The following is a 20,631-nucleotide window of genomic DNA, read 5'->3' on the forward strand; positions in this document are numbered from 1 at the left end:
TTTACTACTAAGTGTGCTCGAGTGGAAAGCTTACGATTCTCTTTGATTGCTTGTGGGGTGAAAGGGTTAATTGGAACTCAGTTCTGTATTAACTTTTTTTGTTCAGAAAGTTTCACACTTTACTACTAAAACAATGTGATAGAACGGAAGTCAGGTCAAGTGAAATCCAAACTTTGCAAGTTTGGACTCTGTTTACCTCATTAAAGTCAATGGTTCCATTGTAGGTTACATTTTTGCATGTTCTAATGTAACTTCTTGTTGAAAGTTCAACAGAGACCTAAATGCAGTGGGAACGTACGCTAAAACGGTCAATAGGAATAAGTTCTGTTGTGTACATGTACTAGCATTATCCTGCTGAAAGGAGCCACTGCCATTAGGGAATATGTTGCCATGAAGGGGTATACTTGGTCTGTACAATGGTTAGGTAGATGGTACACATAAATGCCAAGACTCAGGGTTTCCCAGCAGAGCACTGCCCAGAGCATCATACTAACTCCACCAGCTTGTCTTCTCCCTATAGTGCATCTTGATCTCTTCTCTAGGTAAGTGATGCATACAAACTCATACACCAACTGATCTTCCCTGTGCTATTGCAGGCTATCTATAAGCAGAGAGATTGTGAGGGAACACTTAGATAACTTAACTAATTCAAGTCTCAAGGTCCAGATAAATTACATCCTAGGATACTAAAGGAAGCAGAGGAGGTAATTGTTGAACCACTCACCATAATCTTTAAAAATTCCTGGAGAACAGGGGAAGTCCCAGAAGATTGGAAAAGGGCAAATGTTGTCCCTATCTTCAAAAAAAGGGAAGAAGGTGGATCCAGGAAACTACAGGCCTGTGAGCCTGACTTCTATACCAGAAAAGATCTTTGAACATATTATTAAACAGCATGTATGCAAGTACTTGGATGGGAATGCAGTAATTAATTTGTAGCCGGTTCACCGGTTGTCCTTCTTCGGACCACTTCTGGTAGGTCCTAACCACTGAATACCAGGAACAATATACAGTAGCTCCAGAAAGTCATCAGATCCTTTCACTTTTTTTTACATTTTGTTATGTTGTGGCTTTGTGCAAAAGAAAAAATCTGTTTTTTCCTATCAATCTGCCCTCGATACCACATAGTGACAACAAAATGGTAGAAAGGTCATAACATAATAAAATATTAAAAAGTGAAAGGGTCTGAAGCCTTTCTGGACCCCAGTATATCCAACTTCTGATAGGTGTCATTGTCACAAGATCAGCGATATTGACTTCACCTGTTAGTGGTGTAAATGTTAGGGTGAGTTTCTATGTAGCGATCAAGATGTGACCAAAAGCTACTCATACATATAATTTTACTCCAAATCAGCTCAATTTTCAATTTGTTTGTTACTACCCCCACGCCCACACAGACATATACACGATTATGTAGATAAATATCCTACCAAAAGTAATTGGACACCTGAGCAAGAATCAAATGTAGTATTTATTTTCATATGATAATACTTAGTGGGGTCTTCTTTGACCCTAATGACATTAGATACTCTCCGTGACATACTTTCTGCCAATGGATGAAATACTTCAGCTGAAATTTCCCTCAATTCATCCTGCAAATGTCTGGCGAGTCCATCTCAAAAAAGATGGACAATGTTCATAATTCTTGACCCGACATTCCAGTTTGTCCCCAAGGTATTCATTAGGGTTCAGATCGGGACTCTATACATCCCAGTCCAATGGGTGGAACATCCATATCCTTAAACCAATGTAAACCAGAACTGGATTTGTGACAAGGCGCATTCTCTTGTTGGAAGTATGGCTGACCATTCCCAGAGTATTACCACATTGTCCGCAGCACCTTATTGTCAGGGTACACCTCCCTGTTCACGATTCTTGTCCCTACAACCAACGGACTGAGACCATGCCACGTAATACATCCCCAGATCATAACAGAACCTCTGCCGTACTTAACTGTTGGCACAACACACTTAGGCAAAAGGCGTTCCCTATCATCCTCCACCCCCAGGTATGTCCATCTGATTTGAAGATGGAGCCGTGTAATCTGTCACTCCATAGAACGTTCCTCCATTACTCAACTATCTGATGACAATACTCCTTTCACCATTGTAGACAGGCTGATACATTGCGCTTCGCGATGGGCGGCTGGTGTGCAGCGGCATAACCCGTTTATCCAATAGTGTGCAGTTCCCGTCAAAAACTATGGCTGACCCCTCCAAGGTGTGCATCCTATATAGCATGGTTTAGGACACGTGACACGTTAATAAGACACAAACAATCCATTCTTCTAATAGCGGGGTCTAAGTATTTTTGGTAGCACAGTGTTTTAGCTATTCTTCGGCTCATAGGCTGTGAGGTCCTTCGTGACCTTTCCTTGCCCTGCATGTAGCTGTGCTCTTCACAATCTATCACACAGTTAAATTGAATACAGTATTAAATAAAGCACGGATCGATCAATGGGTAACTGGTGACCTGGAATTAATTGATATCTCTGCAATGGAAATTGAAGTATATAAATACATGGTCTCTGGAGTGCACAAAGTGGCTTCCAGCAAATCGTGCTGTAGATCTTAGAATTAATGTTGCAGTGACATGTTTGTCCATTATATCCACCTTTAAATCCTCTTAAATGAGTCTGCAATTTGGTAAGATACAGAGACCTATATATGGATATCAGATGCAGGGTCAGGTTGGGGCTAAAAAGCAGCCCTAGTACATGAATTCCACCAGCCCACATACATTTTTACCCCCACCCATATCACAAAAAACAGCAATGCACAGCGCACGATATGCATAATTGTTGCGTCATGCTCCCATATGCCCCTATATATCATCAGTGTATCAGTGATATATATATATACTGCACTGATGTAAAGCCTGCCTGTAATATGCTTGTGCAAACAGCAAGATAGTCCCATGGCCACACCAAAGCAGCTCAGTGAATAAATCCAGAATCAAGTTCCTGATATACATCTGGCACCAGAGCCAAGCTGCAAACATAATTCCAGCATCAGAACCAAACTTCTGACATAAACCCGACAGCAGACCTAAGTGCCGGACATAAATATGGCACCAGGACCAAGCTCCAAGATAAATCTGACACAAGAACCAACCCCATGACATAAATATGGCAACAGGACCCACACCATAACATAAATACAGCACCAGAACCATGCTCAATACATGAATACAGCACCAGAACCAACCTCAGCCTATTAATACAGCAGCAGAACCAAGCTCATAACATAAATATAGTATCAGAACTGATTAATATGGCATCAGAACAAAGCAAATAAATATGGTAATGGAAATAGATAAGCACAGCTACAAATATGGTACTAAAACTAAGGTTTAGAAAGGTAAAATTCAGGCGTCGCAAACTTGTGGATTTGCTGTGTGGATTCCTCAGTGCAAATCTGCAGTAAATTACACTGCAATACATGTGGATAAGGTTTAGAAAATGCAATCCACAAGTAGTGGAAACACTTTCCACTGCAGCATATTTTCACTGTGGAAAATCTATATGTAGCACGCGCTACAGGTATGTCTATATGTAGGTTCAGCGCTGCAGATTGTTTCATAATACTAGCAATGTGGATCAGATTTCAAGAATTCTCATGCAGTGTGCGTTTTTCTATGAATGTGACTCCGTTGTTAGAACTGGTAGCTTTTAGTGCTGTGGTCCTAGGTTCAAGTCCTGTCAAGGATGACATCTGCATGGCCTTTGAAAACTCCATCCAGATATTACCCATAGTCAGATTTGAACTAACAACTCCAGCATTGCACCTTGTCTATCTGCTCCAGAGGAAGAGAAGAACAGGAAGCATCAATGCAAAGCGAACATAAAAACACCATCCAACTGTTGCTCTTGGGCAGATTTGAGCCTAGAACTACAGCATTGCAAGGCAGAAGTGCCAGCAACTGAGCCACCATACATGGTCTTTCTTCTCTAGATCAGGGGGAGAAGACAAGAGAAACACGAAGAGAACATACAGGGTCCATGCAGGTGTTTTCCCTGGACAAATTTGAACCTAGGGCTCGGCACGATAAAGAAACAGTGCTACTGGGACACCATGCTTGTTCTTTCTTCGTCTCCTACAGTGGAGAATGAGAAGAACAAGTCAAAAAAGGACAAGGGAGGAGAAAGGGAAGAAAGAGATGAAGGAGAATAAAAAAATCTTACTTTCCTCTCCTTCTGCTCCTCCAAGGAAGAAGCAGAAGTAAGAAAGAAGAAGCTTGATGATTCCGAGGCTAACACTGTTGCTTTGTAGCACTGAGGCTCTAGATTCATGCCTGATTATGGACATCTGCATTGAGTTTGTATGTTCTCTTTGCGTTTTATTATTTTTCTTCTCCATCTTCTCCTCCTCTGGAGAAAAGAACAAAAAGAAGTGCTGGTGCAATTGTTAACACTTCAACTTTGCAGTGCTGGCGTTGTAGGTTCAAATCAGTACGAGGGCAACATGTGGATGGGTTTTTACATTCTCCTTGTGTTTAATCTTGTTGTTCTTCCCTCCTCTAAAGCTGGGCTGGGGTCTGACCAGATGCTATAGTTGTAGATATCATTACAGTATAATGACCTGTTAAACCCAACATGGAGAGCAGGGGCTCCCTATCGGGTTCATTCTTCATTGTGCTGTCCTTCTGTTATTCCTCCTGAAACACACACCTGGGTGTTACTATTCCCCATGCTACTATGTAGCAATGTGGTTTATGTATCCAAAGGGGCGATGTGACACAGTTCTAAAATATTGCAATGCATTAAATAGTAGCAGAACCTATGACGGAGAAAGGGTGCAATATAGAAACATTGTATCGTGTAGTGCACTTTGATATATGAGCCTTCACATGCTTACATGCATATTATATTATCTTGCAGTCCTTTTACTACTGCAGTCCAACGTGGACCCCAACCTGAGCAATGAAGATGGCTTGACAGCTCTACATCAGGTATGAGTATATGTATATGAGGCTATGTTATAGTATTCCGCCAATACTCACAGACAATGATCTTAATCCTAGGCCATATTCATATGACCGATATTTTATGCAAATCTGGGATGAACAGAAAATCAACCCATTCATATGATTAGGTTCATTCACATGAGAGATTTTTCACTTGGACCAAAAGACTGAGTTTGAAAAATTGCTGCATGTCCTATTTTCAAGCGAGTCTTGCACGAGGATGGGACATGTGATATGTGGTGTCCCACACATCGCATCACACATGGATGGGGTGTCCGTATTCTTTGCAATGCGAGTTGTACCCGAGAATCTCTTGCTCTCGGCCGTATGACTACGGGCTGAAGAGTTTGTAATGCAGTTTTTTTAATGACCAGTACACCGGGCTTAAAATAACAAAATCAGCCGTAATTACCCATTCTCAGTCCCGGTGATTCAGCGCTGCAGCCATATGGTTGTCCCGATCTTTGTTGGACACCACGTGAGCGCTGTACCCAATCAGAGGCCGCAGCGTCAGGTGCCAGGAATTCAGACTAGTGACCGCGTGGCTGCAGTACCGGATTGGCGGGGCTGAGGACAGGTAAATACCACTGATATTGTTATTTTAAGCCCTATGCACCTGTCCTTAAAGTTGTATTGCAACCGGACAAACCCTTTAAATACATCTCAGTATGTAGCTTTCTAGCAATTATAGGGTTAATCCAAGCCTGTACCACTTTTTACAGTGGGAAAGAACTGAAACCCTCAGCACATTCCTCGCGCCCTACATGAATCTGACTATAGGGAGGGCATTGTGTGCCACCCACTGTTTGTCTGTCTGATCTTGTATAGTCTTAATACTTCTGCATCTTCAATCATCTACTCCCAGAGTCTGGGAAATAATGGGGCTTCTTTTATGAAGGTCCAAGATGGCAAGTTTCCTTGATCTTAAAAGATGGGGGTCACTGACCAAGACATGCCTCGTTCTCAAGATAATGTTCCTTGCGTTTTATATGGCGATGCATAATTCTATGTTTGATTGTACGTTAGTACCCTGTACAGGCAAGATAACTGTGTCTAGCTGGTTTTTCTGTCACCACCAGACTTGAATGCGGAGAACTACATGCATGTGCATGAATCTTGGAATTACCTAGGTTTCTGCATTGATTACTAATAAATGTGGTCTGAAGTACCAATTATAGACAAACACAATTAAACTAAACCAATAACACACACAGTTGTACTATTCATATATTTTATTGTGCACATTGAGTAATCCCTCACAGTGCCGATAGAAAAAAAATAAGTGAACCTCTGTTAATAACTCTTAAGACGTTTCAAGGCATTAAGGAGATTAGATTGAAAGTTTAGGTTTCACAGGCGCTTTGCTCATTAAATAAAGGCACACAAAGTCTGGTTACTGAAAATTTGATCTCAAGAATGTTCTGTTCTTCTCTAATATACTATTATTATTGTTTTATAACTTTCCATTTTTATGCATTTTACTGCCGTTTTTCTTTAAATAATGTTACACTGGGTGATATTCTGAGAATCTATAGTGCCTCCTATAGACACCAATTCATTTCATGTAAAGCGAAGGAGAAGTCATATTTAATTTTTTACTCACATCCTTTTTCTATCATCCTCTTATCCAGCGCCTCCAGCATTGTGCCTGTCACTGTGATGTTGTCCTGTCGATTACAGTATCCTGTGTCTTTGTCTGTCTGTCATTGTGTCAGGAAACCTGTTTTATCTCAAACCATTGTTACATACCATGTCACCTAGTCTGTCCTGTCACTCTGTCCCCTCAGTGCTGCATTGATAACTATGAAGATCTTCTCAAGTTGCTCTTATCACATGGTGCTAATGTTAATGTCACAGACAATGAGCTATGGACGCCTCTCCACGCTGCGGCAACCTGTGGTCACACCAACCTGGTGCGGATACTGATTCAGCAGTAAGTATGTTCGCTACAAATATTCTCTATTACTGCATTCTTCATACACTCAACCATTCTATACAGGATATATATATATATATATATATATATATATATATATATATATATATATTCAGGCAGGTTCTGGGACTTTGGACACCAGTAGGAGCAACTTCTGTAAAGCCCCATTTACACCCAATGACTATCGTTCACAATTTGCTCAGACGATGTCTTTTGAGTTATAATTGTTGAATGTAAATGCTACCATTGTTTGCTTTTCGTCTAAATGCTGATTTTTAGTTGAGTTTAAAATCCAGTGTTTGGCCGAAGAGCTGATAGCAGGGACCACACGCTGTGATTTTCCACGGGAGTGCTGATAACATTGTATTCTGCTCCTGTTCCCTGGCAGAACAAAGGGGTGTATGCAGATAACAAACTACCTGCTGTTCTTTGCATGCAGCTCAGGGAGGCTCATTTACATGCAAATGAAGATAATCAGCTGCTAATGGGCATTAGTGCCCATTAGCAGCTTAAGCAAAATGATTGCTCAAACTGACAATCATCCTATGTTTTGAACGGATTTTGAGCGATCATCTTTGCGTGTAAATGGGGCTTAAGACTAACAGTTCAAGTCCTGGGAAAAGGAATCTCATTAAAGTAACCCTCTGGTCTTGGACAAACAATGCAGACTATATATTAGTATGCATCATTAGTCTAAGACAGTACAAGCCTCTTTGATTGGTCAGTGCAGCCCACATGAACCGTGATGGCCAGTCAGAGCAGCATGCAGTGTCTTAGGCTATCAATGCATAGTAATGCATAGTATGCATCAGGTAGTCAGAAGTTTTGTGGCCATCTTTGTTTGTCCGGGACCTGTGAGTCACTTTAAGGTTGGTTTTGCACAAGTGTATTGTGAGTGCACTTTTATGCATATAATACGGATGAGTGTCCTGGACTGACTGCGGGTCTACTGATTGGAACTCACAGCATCATAGATTTCTATAAATCTGTGATTTTTGGTTCAGTAGATCCGTGGTTGCCTTAGGACACTTGTCCATATTATGGCACATAAATGCACCCATAACACCCAGGTGTGAAACTAGTATTCAGAGGTTTCCTGGGATTAGACAAAAAGGTCTTTTCCCAGAAACATTGCCAGTCTTGTTCACAGGTTGTGTTTGGTAGTGCAGCTCAGCCACACTTATCTTATAAAAGCTGCATTCAACAAAATATGCAAAGAAATATTCAAAAATATGTTTCTACTGTGTTTATTTCACAAATAGACATTCAAAAGGTTATATTTTTTTCTATTTCTTCTGATATGTCAAAGAGGCATATTAGAAGATAGCATTAAAACCCTTTCCAATCCACTGTCTGACGTCAGAAGACATTATGATTTAAGGCTGTACAGCTCCGATGTTGGAAGACATCCGTTGGGGTTCTCTTACTGTATGTTGCCAGCCTCTCTGCTGTCGGAGCCTATCCAACAAGTCACCTCATGCAGTACTGGCTTTAGCCAGCAGATAGCGCCGTTGTATAATGGCAGAAAAAGAGTAAGCCCCCTAGAAAAACCAGGATACAAATTGGATTGGAAAGGATTAATGGGAGGGGGGGGGGGGGGCTAGAAATCTACTCATTGAAGTCAACAGAAATCCTGACAACATAGCACAGAGATATGGAAGCCTGGGAGATAGGATCCAAAAAGTAACAGCACCCGGACAGTGCCATGGAGACATTTTTCTAGCAATCTAGGGGCTCCAAGTGCTTAGACCCCTAATTATACTATCTTAAAGGGGTTTTCCAGGCACAAATACTATTGATGACCTATTCTCAGGATAGATAATCAATAGTTTATTGGCTGCAACCCCAGCCGATTAACTATTGATGGACATCAATAGTATTTGTGGCTGGAAAACCCCTTTGAGACACACAGTTGGGTCCAGAAGTATTTGGACAGTAACAGAAGACTGTGAAAATGGGGATAATATGGTGAAAAATGTGTGTACTTTCTAATCATTTAATGCAATATTTTTGTTAAAGGAGGTGTCCAGTTGTTAACTATTGATGATGGCCTATCCTCAGGTCATCTATAGGAAATTGTCAGGTGTCTGTTGCCTGGGATTCCTGTCAGTCTGCTGTTCTCTTAATTTTTTGCAAAAAGCAGACAGCTCTGTTCTCACTGCACTGGTCAGGCTTTGTATTGCAGGCCAAGTTCCCATTTATTTCCATGGAAACTTTGCCTGTAATACCAAGCCTGGCCACAAAAGTGGAAACGGAGCACTCTGCTTCCTGCAAAAGTCAGCTCAATGCATGAGCACATTGGCTTGAGAACAGCAGATCAATGAGTTCCATGATGATGAACCCCTGCCAACGTACAATTGATGACCGATCCGGAGGATATGCCATCCATACTTTATGTCTGGACATCACCTTTAAGTTAAAGCTGAAAGTCTATACTTCTATCACAGCTTGATGGCTTTGTTTACCTCCATTGCAGAAATGTGAAACTCTGAAAATTATGTGACTGTCCAGATACTTCTGGGCTTAATTAGATCCAGCGCCATCCTTAGATTAGATATCACCCTGTGTGAAATTTATTTTTGGCATCCTCCCCCTTCCCCTCCAAATCGTAAGAAAAGAAGATATATATTGCACTGATGGGCAATCTGCCTGTATTCTGCTTGCACAAAAAGAAGCAAGATAGCAGCAAACCACACCAGAACAGCTCAGTGAATAAATACTGTACCAGAACCAAGCTCATGACATAAATACAGCACCAGAATCAAGCTCCCAATATAAACACAGCCTCAGATTCAAGCTCATAACATAAGTACAGTAGCAGAACTAAGTGATCGTGTTTCAGGAGCGCCGATAGGCTGACAGCTGTGCCTTGGATCATCAGAAGAGAGGAGACAGAGCAAGAAGGAGAATAATTCATGTAGCTCAACAAGACGCTGCCACACGGAGGAAGAAGATCATCCAGTTGGGTGACTCTTTGCGGGGCGATCACCCCTAGCCTAAATCCGCCTGGATATATATATGAGCTGCTGTCTGAACATTTTTAACAGTATATAGATAACATACAGCACAGACCCCGACAACTCAATGCATTCTGTACATCTCCAAAGCCTGGCATGTTAATAGGGAGGGAACAGGGAATATTCTTGGTTCGTCCTCTATATGTGGAATTTTCTTAATGTCATTAAAGAACAGCCGCCAGTCCAGCTTCTCATGGGAGATATCACACATACCACATACTTGGTCCACTTAGTCATTCTGCCACCTTCTGGTTACAAGCGGTAGTTGTTTTTACTCCGAGTAACTAATTAAAAGTAGTGAGGAGGTTTACCGCCCTATTAGCCTCAACAATTACTTACGTATTATGTTTCCATGGTTAATAATCTTCTGTAATAGACGGTAATAGCTTCAGGTTTCCTGCGGTAATGTTGATTTCTAAAAATAAGCCTACATATTTGTGTGCGTATATACCGATATATATCTCTGTATGCAGGTATTTCAAGGCAATATATATAAAATGCACACATATAGAGCATTCGTAAGGAAAGAAAACACTCTTGCCAAGTTCCAAAGTGCATACCCTCTTTAAAGTGGTGGTATTATCATACAGAACCCCTTTCAGATTCCGTTCCCCGGGTCCCACTCTTGGCACACCTGGAAATAACCAATTTTGCCAAGTAGAGCCGCGACGAGCCAAACCTTTCTCCTTCAGTGGCCACTGCAGGGAATATGTAGTATTACAATATGGCTATTCAGATACATGGCCATCTGGTAATACAAGAATGGGACAAAGTCCATAAAACGGGAGCCGCTCATGCAAAGCGACTTTTGATTACGGCCATGGAGGGAGGTCCTGAGTAGGGGACCGTACTCTATGACATTCATATGCACATTTAAATCCATTTTAACATCTTGGCACAAGCCCATTTTCTAACGGCCATAATAGGGAACCCAGGGGAAGTCTATATTGTACCTCTGTATGCTGTTGTGTCTATGGTGTCTAAATCCAAAAGTGTCCTTTCTATTCTGCTAGGTGTTAATCCGGGATCTACTTATGGTATATAGCTTATGTAAAAATCAGGCTGCACAATGTTTTTTAGAGTCACAGCTAGACTTTCCTTCTTCTGGAACAAAGATTAATTTTAGATATTAGAAAAAACTTTCTGACAGTGAGGGTGATCAATGAGTGGAACAGGTTACCATGGGAGGTGGTGAGTTCTCCTTCAATGGAAGTGTTCAAACAGAGGCTGGACAGATATCAGTATGGGATGATTTAGTGATCCTGTATTGAGCAGGGAGTTGGACCTGATGACCCTGGGGGTCCCATCCAACTCTAGCGGTCTATGAATAAATCACCTTAAATCTCATTATTTGGTATGTTTGTAAATGTCAGTGAAAACAAATTAAAGTAGAATTTGATTTCGGAATCCCAGTTCCATTTATAATTTGATGATGATGAGCTTAGATACACGAACGTGTTTTTCTCCCGTTATGCGGCAGTGATAATCAGGGTCGCATAATGGGAGAAAGCAAAACCATTGATTTCAATTGATTTCAGTGGTTTTGTTTTCACTATCGGGATTCTCGCCCGTTAACTGTAAGGGTGAGAAAAGATAGAACTTGCCTAGGATATTAACTATGTGCGGAAATGATAGGGCAGGACCTCTCATGCTGCTATTTTTCTCAAACTCCTGCGCTATGGCGCGGAGTTTGAAAAGCCCGAGAAGGGGAAAAAAAGTAATTCATGCGCAACTACGCTCTGCACCGATGAGCATAGTTGTGCATACGGCTGTCTGAAACCGCCCCAACATAGGACAAGCTGCATTTTTTTTTAACTCAGTCTATCTGTCCGAATAATAAAATGCTCATGTGCATAGATCCCTTGAAATCAATGTATTCTATCTCCGTGAGAGTTAGGTCTGGTTAGAAATTGGACCATACTTGCACAGAAAAAGCACCCATGTAAATAAGCCTTAACCCTGTCTCTAAGACTTACTCATATGGGTGATTTTTTAATGTATCATCCGATTTTTAATCAAAAATCCGGAAAAAAAACGCATAAAAATTACACAAAAAATTGGTCAATTTTTCACGAATCACACTCACCTATGTGAATAAGGCCATAGGTCAACTTGCTGCCCTCCAGCTGTTGTGACACTACCACTCCCAGGTGATGGCTGTCGGGTCATGCCAGGAGTTGCAGCTCTAGTCTACAACAGCTGGAGGGTTGCAAGCTGCATTGAACATTGCTTAAAACTGGTTCCCTGGGAGCACATATATAAAGCTAGAATAACTGAGCATTAGATATGTTCTTATGTCATAATTTAGTCACACAGTATGGGAGGAGCATCCATAGACATTGGACACATACATAGAGTTCTCTGCATAGATTGGGTGCAACCCTCCAACAAGACCTTAACTCATGTATTTCCACAGGTTGCATTGATCAAACATAGAATACCATTTAAACTGAGCTATTGTCACCTATGTACAGCATTTGCCCTACTGAAATCATATAAGTCTATAGAGATGTACATGTCATAGCTGAAGAGCTATGGCAGGACACCAAGTTCAGGGGATTGGTGCTGGCAGTGGTAAAGTTTATGGAGATGTACAAATGAGAGCTAAAAGGGTCTAGAAGTCTACCAAGTTCAGAATATAAATTAGAATAGGACCCACGCACAAGACTACATAGGCATTGTACATCTCACCTGCATCTCTCTATGTGGAATTGGGAGATGTAGTGACAATAAGGTACAAAAGAACACTGAGAGATTTTGCCCTGAAGCCTGTTGAACTATAAATGCAATGTCATGTATGCCTAGGCTTGTCAGTGCAACCAAAGATGGTGAATTCTGGAGAAAAGTTCCAGGACAAACTGGTTGAAGAGCTAACAGGATTCCAAATGTCCAACTACAGGACTGCTAAAGAAAAAAGGTCATGGTAATGGCGACAGACCGGCAACTCAAGCGGAGCACCTGCCCTGAAAAGGGCAACACCGCTGCAGGAGAGAAGCCAAGTCCAAAGTCAAAGAGGAATAAGCAACTCCAAATGCAGAACACCAAACGACAGATCACTAGAGAACAAAGCACAGAATATAGTAAATGGAGCACAGAACTACTAAGCAGCTGACCAGAACATTAAAAGTATAACGAACATCCTTAGCAAAAAGGAGCTGGTTTAAATACCCTCGCGGAGAAACTGACTGGGCTGATAGATAGCCCGGCCAGCCTAATGGTGCTGGACCCGAAGGGAGATGTTACGCTCACAATGTCCATAGCTAAATGGCACTGCGCATACGCCGACCAGTGCATTACATGGTCTGGAGATGACGTTATGAGGTCACCTCGGAACGGTGCCTGTAACCACGAAGTAATGGCACCGCCGACGCTGCTAGATGTAACTCTGGACTATCATACAGGATATGAATCGGGATCAATAGAAGATAAATAATAGAAACTTTTTATGTAGGGTAATTCTATTTCTAACCGGTGTTAGGAGAGGGACGTAAACTTCAGATCTTTAAGACGAATACTAAGTTCTGATTCTTTCCTATCTCCAGTGGTGCGGATCTTCTGGCGGTCAATGCTGACGGTAACATGGTATATGACCTGTGTGAGGATGAAGCTACACTGAACGTCATAGAAAACTGCATGACCTACAAGGGTGAGAAGTAAAAGTAACCTTCCGTCTCCTTCAGACTGTGAATCGCCTCTGAGTTAATCAATATGAGAACGTATCATTGGCGTCTGTGTTCCTCGGTGACCTCAGGGCGATTGTACCTAATCATCCGCTGTCCGCCTCTCTCTCTAGGCATCACGCAAGAAATGGTTAATGAGGCTCGGCAGGCCCCGGAGCGTCACATGCTGAATGATGTGGAAACGCTGGTAGCAACCGGACAGGACCTGAACAGAACAGACAGTCAAGGAGCCACTCTGGTGAGATATACTGTATAATGTGGTCATGTTACGCCACCCAATAAGGAGTATATTTTTACATATACTAGTAGCCCTAGCCACCCATCACACTCACCCGGGTGCAGCTGTAACCACAGCACCCCCTATGGCTGTAGCCCTGTTCTCTATAAGTCTGTAGTATTAACCTATCTACACTTTGCATGCCACTATATGGTGCTTCTAGGTACTACATTCTCCCAAAAAGCAATGTACTAATGGAAAATACTTCTGTAGCACGGCTCGGGATGGAGTATACTGCAATTTTGTTTTCCAACGGATTATATGAATCTTTCGGAAAAATCCTCTTTAGGTCTCTGTATAATATTGGAGGGACGTACAGGAGGGGCCCACAACAGGCTATTGGCTCTATTATGGATCCGGAGTTTTAATTCCGTAGTGTGCATGAGGTCTTATAAATAGGGCTATTCCAATAACGCAGCCATTAATGGGATACAGAATGCCCCATAGGTCCATCATCCGGACAAAGGAGCTTTTTATGACTGTCTATGGAGTGGCAGGTACAGGCTATTGAAAATCTGGTGCCTGCTCCTGTCCTGGAAGAGAAGCTGCTGGGAATTGTGGTTGACCCATTGTCTCCAATATAGTAACATAGTATGTTAGGCTCAGGGGCGTTAATTAAAGCTCCTGGGCCCCAATGCAAAATGTGTAGCAGGGCCCCTAATTATAATGTTTTATTAATAGTACTGGGCTACCTATATGGAGAAGAGAGGCCTTATGAGCCCCCTAAAGCTCCTGGGCCCGAGTGCAATTGCATCCCCTGCAGCCACTACAGTTACGCCCCTGGTTAGGCTGAATAAAGGCAATGTCCATCTATTCAGCCTGGTTCAACCCCCCACCCCCACCATGTTGGTCCAGAGAAAGGCAAAAAAAAAAACAACAAGCCAATTTAGCTCATTTGGAGGAGAAAAAAATCCTTTCTGACTCCATAATGGAGCCAGAGTAATTCCTGGATCAAGATTTGAGATCAACAACCCCGCTGGTCACCTAATATCCATATCCTGTAATATCATAGTGCTCTAGAAATGCATCTAGTCCCCTCTTAAACTCCTCTATGGATTTTGCCATCACCACATTCTCAGTTAGAGAGTTCCACAGTCTCACTGCTCTTACAGTAAAGAACCCACTTCTGTGTTGGTTATGAAACCTGCTTTCTTCTAGATGTAGCGGATGTCCTCTTGTTACCGTCGTAGTCCTGGGTATAAACAGATCATGGGAGAGATCCTTGTATTATCCCCTCATGTATTTATACATAGTTATTTGATCACCCCTTAGCCGTCTTTTCTCCAGGGTAAATAATCCCAATTTTGATAACCCCTCTGGGTATTCCAGTCCTCCCATTCCATTTATTAATTTAGTTGCCTTTCTTTGAACTCCCTCAAGCACTACAATGTCTTTCCTGAGCACCAGAGTCCAGAACTGTATACAGTATTCCAATAATCAGTGTATATTAAGGAACTGTCTCTTATGTAACCAAAGCTGACATATGACAGCAGGAATAGCGCAGACAATATTTCACAGAGTAGGCAGAGCAAAAAGTCTCCAAATTTAACTTGAGTAGCCCTGTCACAGTGGTGACTTGAATTAAAAAATATAATTTTTATTTTGAACTTTTTAAAAATGCACATATAGGGGCACAACACATAAAACAACAAAAACAAAAAAAGTAAGTGAGGGGCGTGGTAAATACCATCCAACCACACCGTCACTAAAGATGGGCATCCAATTGTGCTGTGTGTGTGGGTGTTTGTGTGATCTGGTCACCGGCGACCACGAAGTTTTTTTGTCCTGCTTAAGGGCGAGCACCCACTGGCGTTTGCGTTCTCCGCGGGAAAAAAACGCAGCGTTTTCGCCGCGTTTCTCGCGGTTTTTCCGCGCGTTTTTCGCGGCGTTTTTCGCGGCGTTTTCGCGGCGTTTTCCGTTAATTTCCATTGACATTCATGGGTGCATTAGGAGAAAAATAGGGACACATATGCAACTGACAGTTCCTATGTTAAAAACGCAAACGCAACGCAAAAAAAACGCCAGTGGACAGGAACACATGTTATCTCTATGCCTGTGCAGGAAAAACGCAAAACGCAAAACGCAAAACGCAGGTAAAAAAACGCCAGTGGGTGCTCGCCCTAAAGCCGGTAATGTATGAGGCAGGGGTATATTGGTACTTGGGGTTTGTAAGATTATCCCCAGTTGTTTTGGTCTTTTTTATTTATAAAGCCCACACACCATAGATGGATGCAATTTTTAGTGATTTGAACGTTCGTTTCTTCACAATTCTTTTTTGCCCCCCCCCCCCTTTTTTTCAAAGGAGGGTACAGGTACCTGACCAATTCCTAAATGGATAGTCGGAATTGGCCTTGGCCGTAGGGATCATCTCCCGAGGTTGCTAGATATGTATGATGCCAACCTCCAGAGAGAGTCTCCCGGTTAGTATAGGACGGCCTCGCCTCTATAGATAAGGGTCGTAGTGTAAATACTTGACCCAAGCGTATTCGAATTTCCCTTTTTAGTATGCTGATTCTCGTATTTAATTGCTCGAGACGCGTTTCACCACTTCAATTCTCGTGGATCATCAGGAGCATTATAAATCGGGATTGAGTAGAGACAGTATAGATGATATCATGAGGTCACCAATAGACCAATTGATAAAGAAACGAATATCTTAATTTTTGGAGGGCCTGTTCATGCAGCAGGTTTCTCAAAGGATCGGGTCTAGCCTGGGTAGAAAGTTCGATACTCAAATTTCTCTTATTGACAAAAGCAATAATTTGAGATTTGCCAGAGATAGCGTATCCTAATGACCCAAATCAGCCTTGAATGCGAATGTCTGGCGTGGGGTGTTCAGGACTGATACGGGAATGTTCAAGCTGCTACTACTCACAGAAACATACCATAGGGATCCAGTATTATGCTGTGAGTAAAGTAGTATTGGAGCAATCCGTCTCTGTCCAGAGATTGGATAGCCGGTTCGTCCTATGCAATATGCATACTGGGACGCTAAGCCGGTATCGCAAGGGTTTTTGTGCCTGTGCTTATTCAGGACACATATCCCCAGGTGAGGAAAAGGAGAGAAGCACTAGCCCGAGTTTCTTTTCCCAGAGTGTCAGAATTGACAGAAGAAAAGGATGAATACAAGATGAAAATAACAAAAGTTGGTGTCCATAGCCCAGATGGTAGGCTAGGGAATTCTTCTGTCAATTCTGACACTCTGGGAAAAGAAACTCGGGCGGGTTCTGTTAGATAAGCTCCTACACGTAACAGGCTAGTAAACCACTAGTCTGTTTATGTGATAGCCAAAGAAGCAGCAGATTGGTGAACGGGGTGTTCTCTATAGAGAAGCAGGGGGCTAGTGCTTCTCTCCTTTTCCTCACCTGGGGATACGAACGTTCAAATCACTAAAAATTGCATCCATCTATGGTGTGTGGGCTTTATAAATAAAAAAGACCAAAACAACTGGGGATAATCTTACAAACCCCAAGTACCAATATACCCCTGCCTCATACATTACCGGCTTTAAGCAGGACAAAAAAACTTCGTGGTCGCCGGTGACCAGATCACACAAACACCCACACACACAGCACAATTGGATGCCCATCTTTAGTGACGGTGTGGTTGGATGGTATTTACCACGCCCCTTACTTACTTTTTTTGTTTTTGTTGTTTTATGTGTTGTGCCCCTATATGTGCATTTTTAAAAAGTTCAAAATAAAAATTATATTTTTTAATTCAAGTCACCACTGTGACAGGAATAGCGCAGCATGCAATGCTAATTCTTGCCATCAAAACATCAGAACCCTCAGACCCTTTTGTGAATTATTGGGGGTCATCAGGTATTATTGGTATCCACTGAATGGTGGATCCTGGAGAACATGAAGGCTTCGGTTATAAATGGAAGCCCTGATACAGATGTGAACAGAGTCTTACACTTTATTCAGACGGCTGTATTTTTTATCTATTTATTTCACAGACCTCAGAAGGATCCATTATAGTCAATGAGAATATTACCCTGAGCGCTTGTCAGTGTGGGTAAAAACTGATAGATTGGTGGGGGTCCAGCCGATGGAACTTCCACCGACCCAATAACAGGGGTCCCGTCTTCCCCATCCTCCTCATTTTGGGTGGCTTTTTCCACCTGCAGTGACGTCAGTGAATGTTGCACACTCTCACCGAGCGTCCCGTTCCAGCACTGTGTCCCCACTCTGTCTGTATCCACATCTCTATCAGAGTTGCATGCACAGAAAGAGTCAAGCTATTATTGCGTGCGGACTTCATGGAGACACAGCGCTGGAACGGGAAGCCACATGAATGTGACACACAGCTCCCCAGACTTCCCGTTTGATCATCTTTGAGCCCCATAACACAGTTTATGGGGTTCAAACATGATGAGAAGTTCCCTTTAACCGAGGTTTTCTCTTCCTACAGCTCCATGTTGCAGCTTCCAGGGGTTTTGCAGAAGTGGCAGAAACACTGCTTGAAAATGGGGCTTGTGTAGATCTTACAGATCCCGACATGTGGGAACCACTTCATGCTGCTGCCTTTTGGGGACAGGTAAGGACTGTAAGACTATAACATATGTTAAAGGGGTTTGGGGTGGTACATCATCGCTGCAGGAAAGCGAAGACTAGTGGGGACTGCCAGAGCAGTGGGGGATTTAACAGGTCAGTATTAGATTTTATTTTATCATATTAATGTTATTGCCTACATTTTTAAAGATCCTCGGAGAACCCCTTAAAGGCACCTCCACACCTTTAATGACAGTTGGCCGAATATTCATTTGGCTGACAGATATTTTCCCAACTTCTCCATACGCCTGAACACTTGGTTCGGTCAAACGTTCATGGGTTTTCAGTAGGCAGAGGAGTGTAAGCTGCTGCCAGGCCGCTCCGGTGGTGGCTTATCTCCATGGGGAGCAAAAAGGATCAAACGATGAAATTCAGTATGCCTGATCCTTCTTTCCCATAACATTAACAGTCAGGGAAGAGTCAGGAGACCCCCATAGACATATGATAGTTGTCAATCCCACCAAAATAGTCAGGTTTGGATAACTTTTCCCTAATGTGCGTAGTGGTCTTAAATGGAACCTGTCACCACCTATGAGCACCATAAATTAAATTATGGTTCTCATAGGGCAGGTTCTGAGGAGTTCGGGGTTGAAGTTCAGCTGGTGCCAACTTACACGAGTGACTTTGCGGAAACAGTGAGCCAGGTGAGTATAAAAAATACACCTTGGACTCTTGGAACCTGGCCTGTGAGCACCATAACTTAGTTTATGGTGCTCATACAGTAGGTGGTGGTGACAGGTTCCCTCTAAGGGTTCAATTTATTGTCTTGAATATAAATGAAAGACTTCTTGAGACCCACTTGTCCCCTTCCCATTATTCCAAATCCATGCTGTAGTGTTAGTCTGGTGGTATTCATCATTATGTTCTAGAGGTCCTCCTCGGCCATGGTGAGTGACACATTCACATCTCCAAGGAGCGTAGTGTTAGACTAATCCCTGACAAAGGAGGTCGCTCTGCTCTGAAGTGTGCAAAACTTTCTCCAACTAGTTGTACAGCTGAACCTTGTGTAGTGTGTAGACATCGCAAAGCTGGTTTATTTCTCTATTGGGCCTTCCCTTATAACTTTACACCAGACTGAGTTCACCTTCTTCAGCATGCTATGTGCTTATATAGCATGCTATGTGCATGCACCTTCACATGAACCTAAATACCTACCATAACTTGCAACCATTCAATTTAAGCAGTATTGCCCTATAAAGACAGAAAATACTAATTCCCCACAACTGGCTCTGAATCTATCAGTATGGACGCTGTTGACTATAGTCTGGAACCCGGATATTTGTTCCCTCTGTTGAGAGATGGCAAAGGCATTTCTTAAAGAAGGCAATTCCCAACATGACATACTACTGTATATTTATGGAAATGTGACATTTTTCTTTAGCATTTTCGTCCTGTGTGATTGACCTAATTCCTTCCTAATTCCTTTGCAGATCTATGTGGCTGAGATTTTAGTGTCACATGGTGCCAGTTTGAGCAGTAAGACGTCCCTCGATGAAACTCCTCTCGGTGAGTTTAGACTTGTATACATCTTGTAATTAGAGATGAGCCAGCATACTCGCTAAGGACAATTACTCGAGAGAGCATTGTCCTTAGCGAGTACCTGCTCGCTTGGAAGAAAAGATTTGGTTGCCGGCGGCGGGCGGGGAGTGGCGGGGGAGAGTGGGGAGGAACGGAGGGGAGATCTCTCTCTCCCCCCGCTTCCCCCTGCTCACTCCCGCAACTCACCGCTCACCCGTGCCGGCACCTGAATCTTTTCTTCCGAGTGGGCAGGTACTCGCTAAGGACAATACTCGCTCGAGTAGTTGTCCTTAGCGAGTATGCTCGCTCATCTCTACTTATAATGTAATCCCTTTTGAGCACTTGATCCCTTTAGAAGTGCCTTTCCTCCTTTTAGTGGACAACTGGATTTATGGACATTCTTGTATCAATCACATACGAGGAGGAAGCCAACGAAGATGGAATTCATTTATTAAGAATAATCTACTTATTTGTACATTTTCAAACTTCAGTCTCCTTCGAAGGCCTGATCATGTAACTGTGTGTGTGCTGGCGTACCGCGCACCAATATCTCAGCACACAGCAAGAACGCAAGAGGGTCACAACCCCCTGATGCTAAAGGGCGTGCATATTCGCCCTCTAGCGGTATGGAGCAGGCCTGAGAGCCAAACCCACTCCATACATGGCAGGTATTGGCTGTCTTTGA

General features: G+C 42.6%; 1 protein-coding gene across 1 annotated transcript in view; it reads left to right on the plus strand.

Moving 5' to 3' along the window:
• Positions 1-20,631, plus strand: part of PPP1R16B (protein phosphatase 1 regulatory subunit 16B) — a 60,001-nt gene that overhangs the window by 31,350 nt on the left and 8,020 nt on the right. Inside the window, exons 3-8 of the mRNA XM_066586514.1 lie at positions 4,877-4,947; positions 6,750-6,895; positions 13,458-13,561; positions 13,709-13,833; positions 18,289-18,414; positions 19,859-19,934. Coding sequence (XP_066442611.1) covers positions 4,877-4,947; positions 6,750-6,895; positions 13,458-13,561; positions 13,709-13,833; positions 18,289-18,414; positions 19,859-19,934 — 648 coding nt within the window. The remainder of the gene's footprint in view (positions 1-4,876; positions 4,948-6,749; positions 6,896-13,457; positions 13,562-13,708; positions 13,834-18,288; positions 18,415-19,858; positions 19,935-20,631) is intronic.

Source organism: Eleutherodactylus coqui, chromosome 13 (genome assembly GCF_035609145.1).
Source record: "Eleutherodactylus coqui strain aEleCoq1 chromosome 13, aEleCoq1.hap1, whole genome shotgun sequence".
Taxonomy (NCBI): Eukaryota; Metazoa; Chordata; class Amphibia; order Anura; family Eleutherodactylidae; genus Eleutherodactylus; species Eleutherodactylus coqui.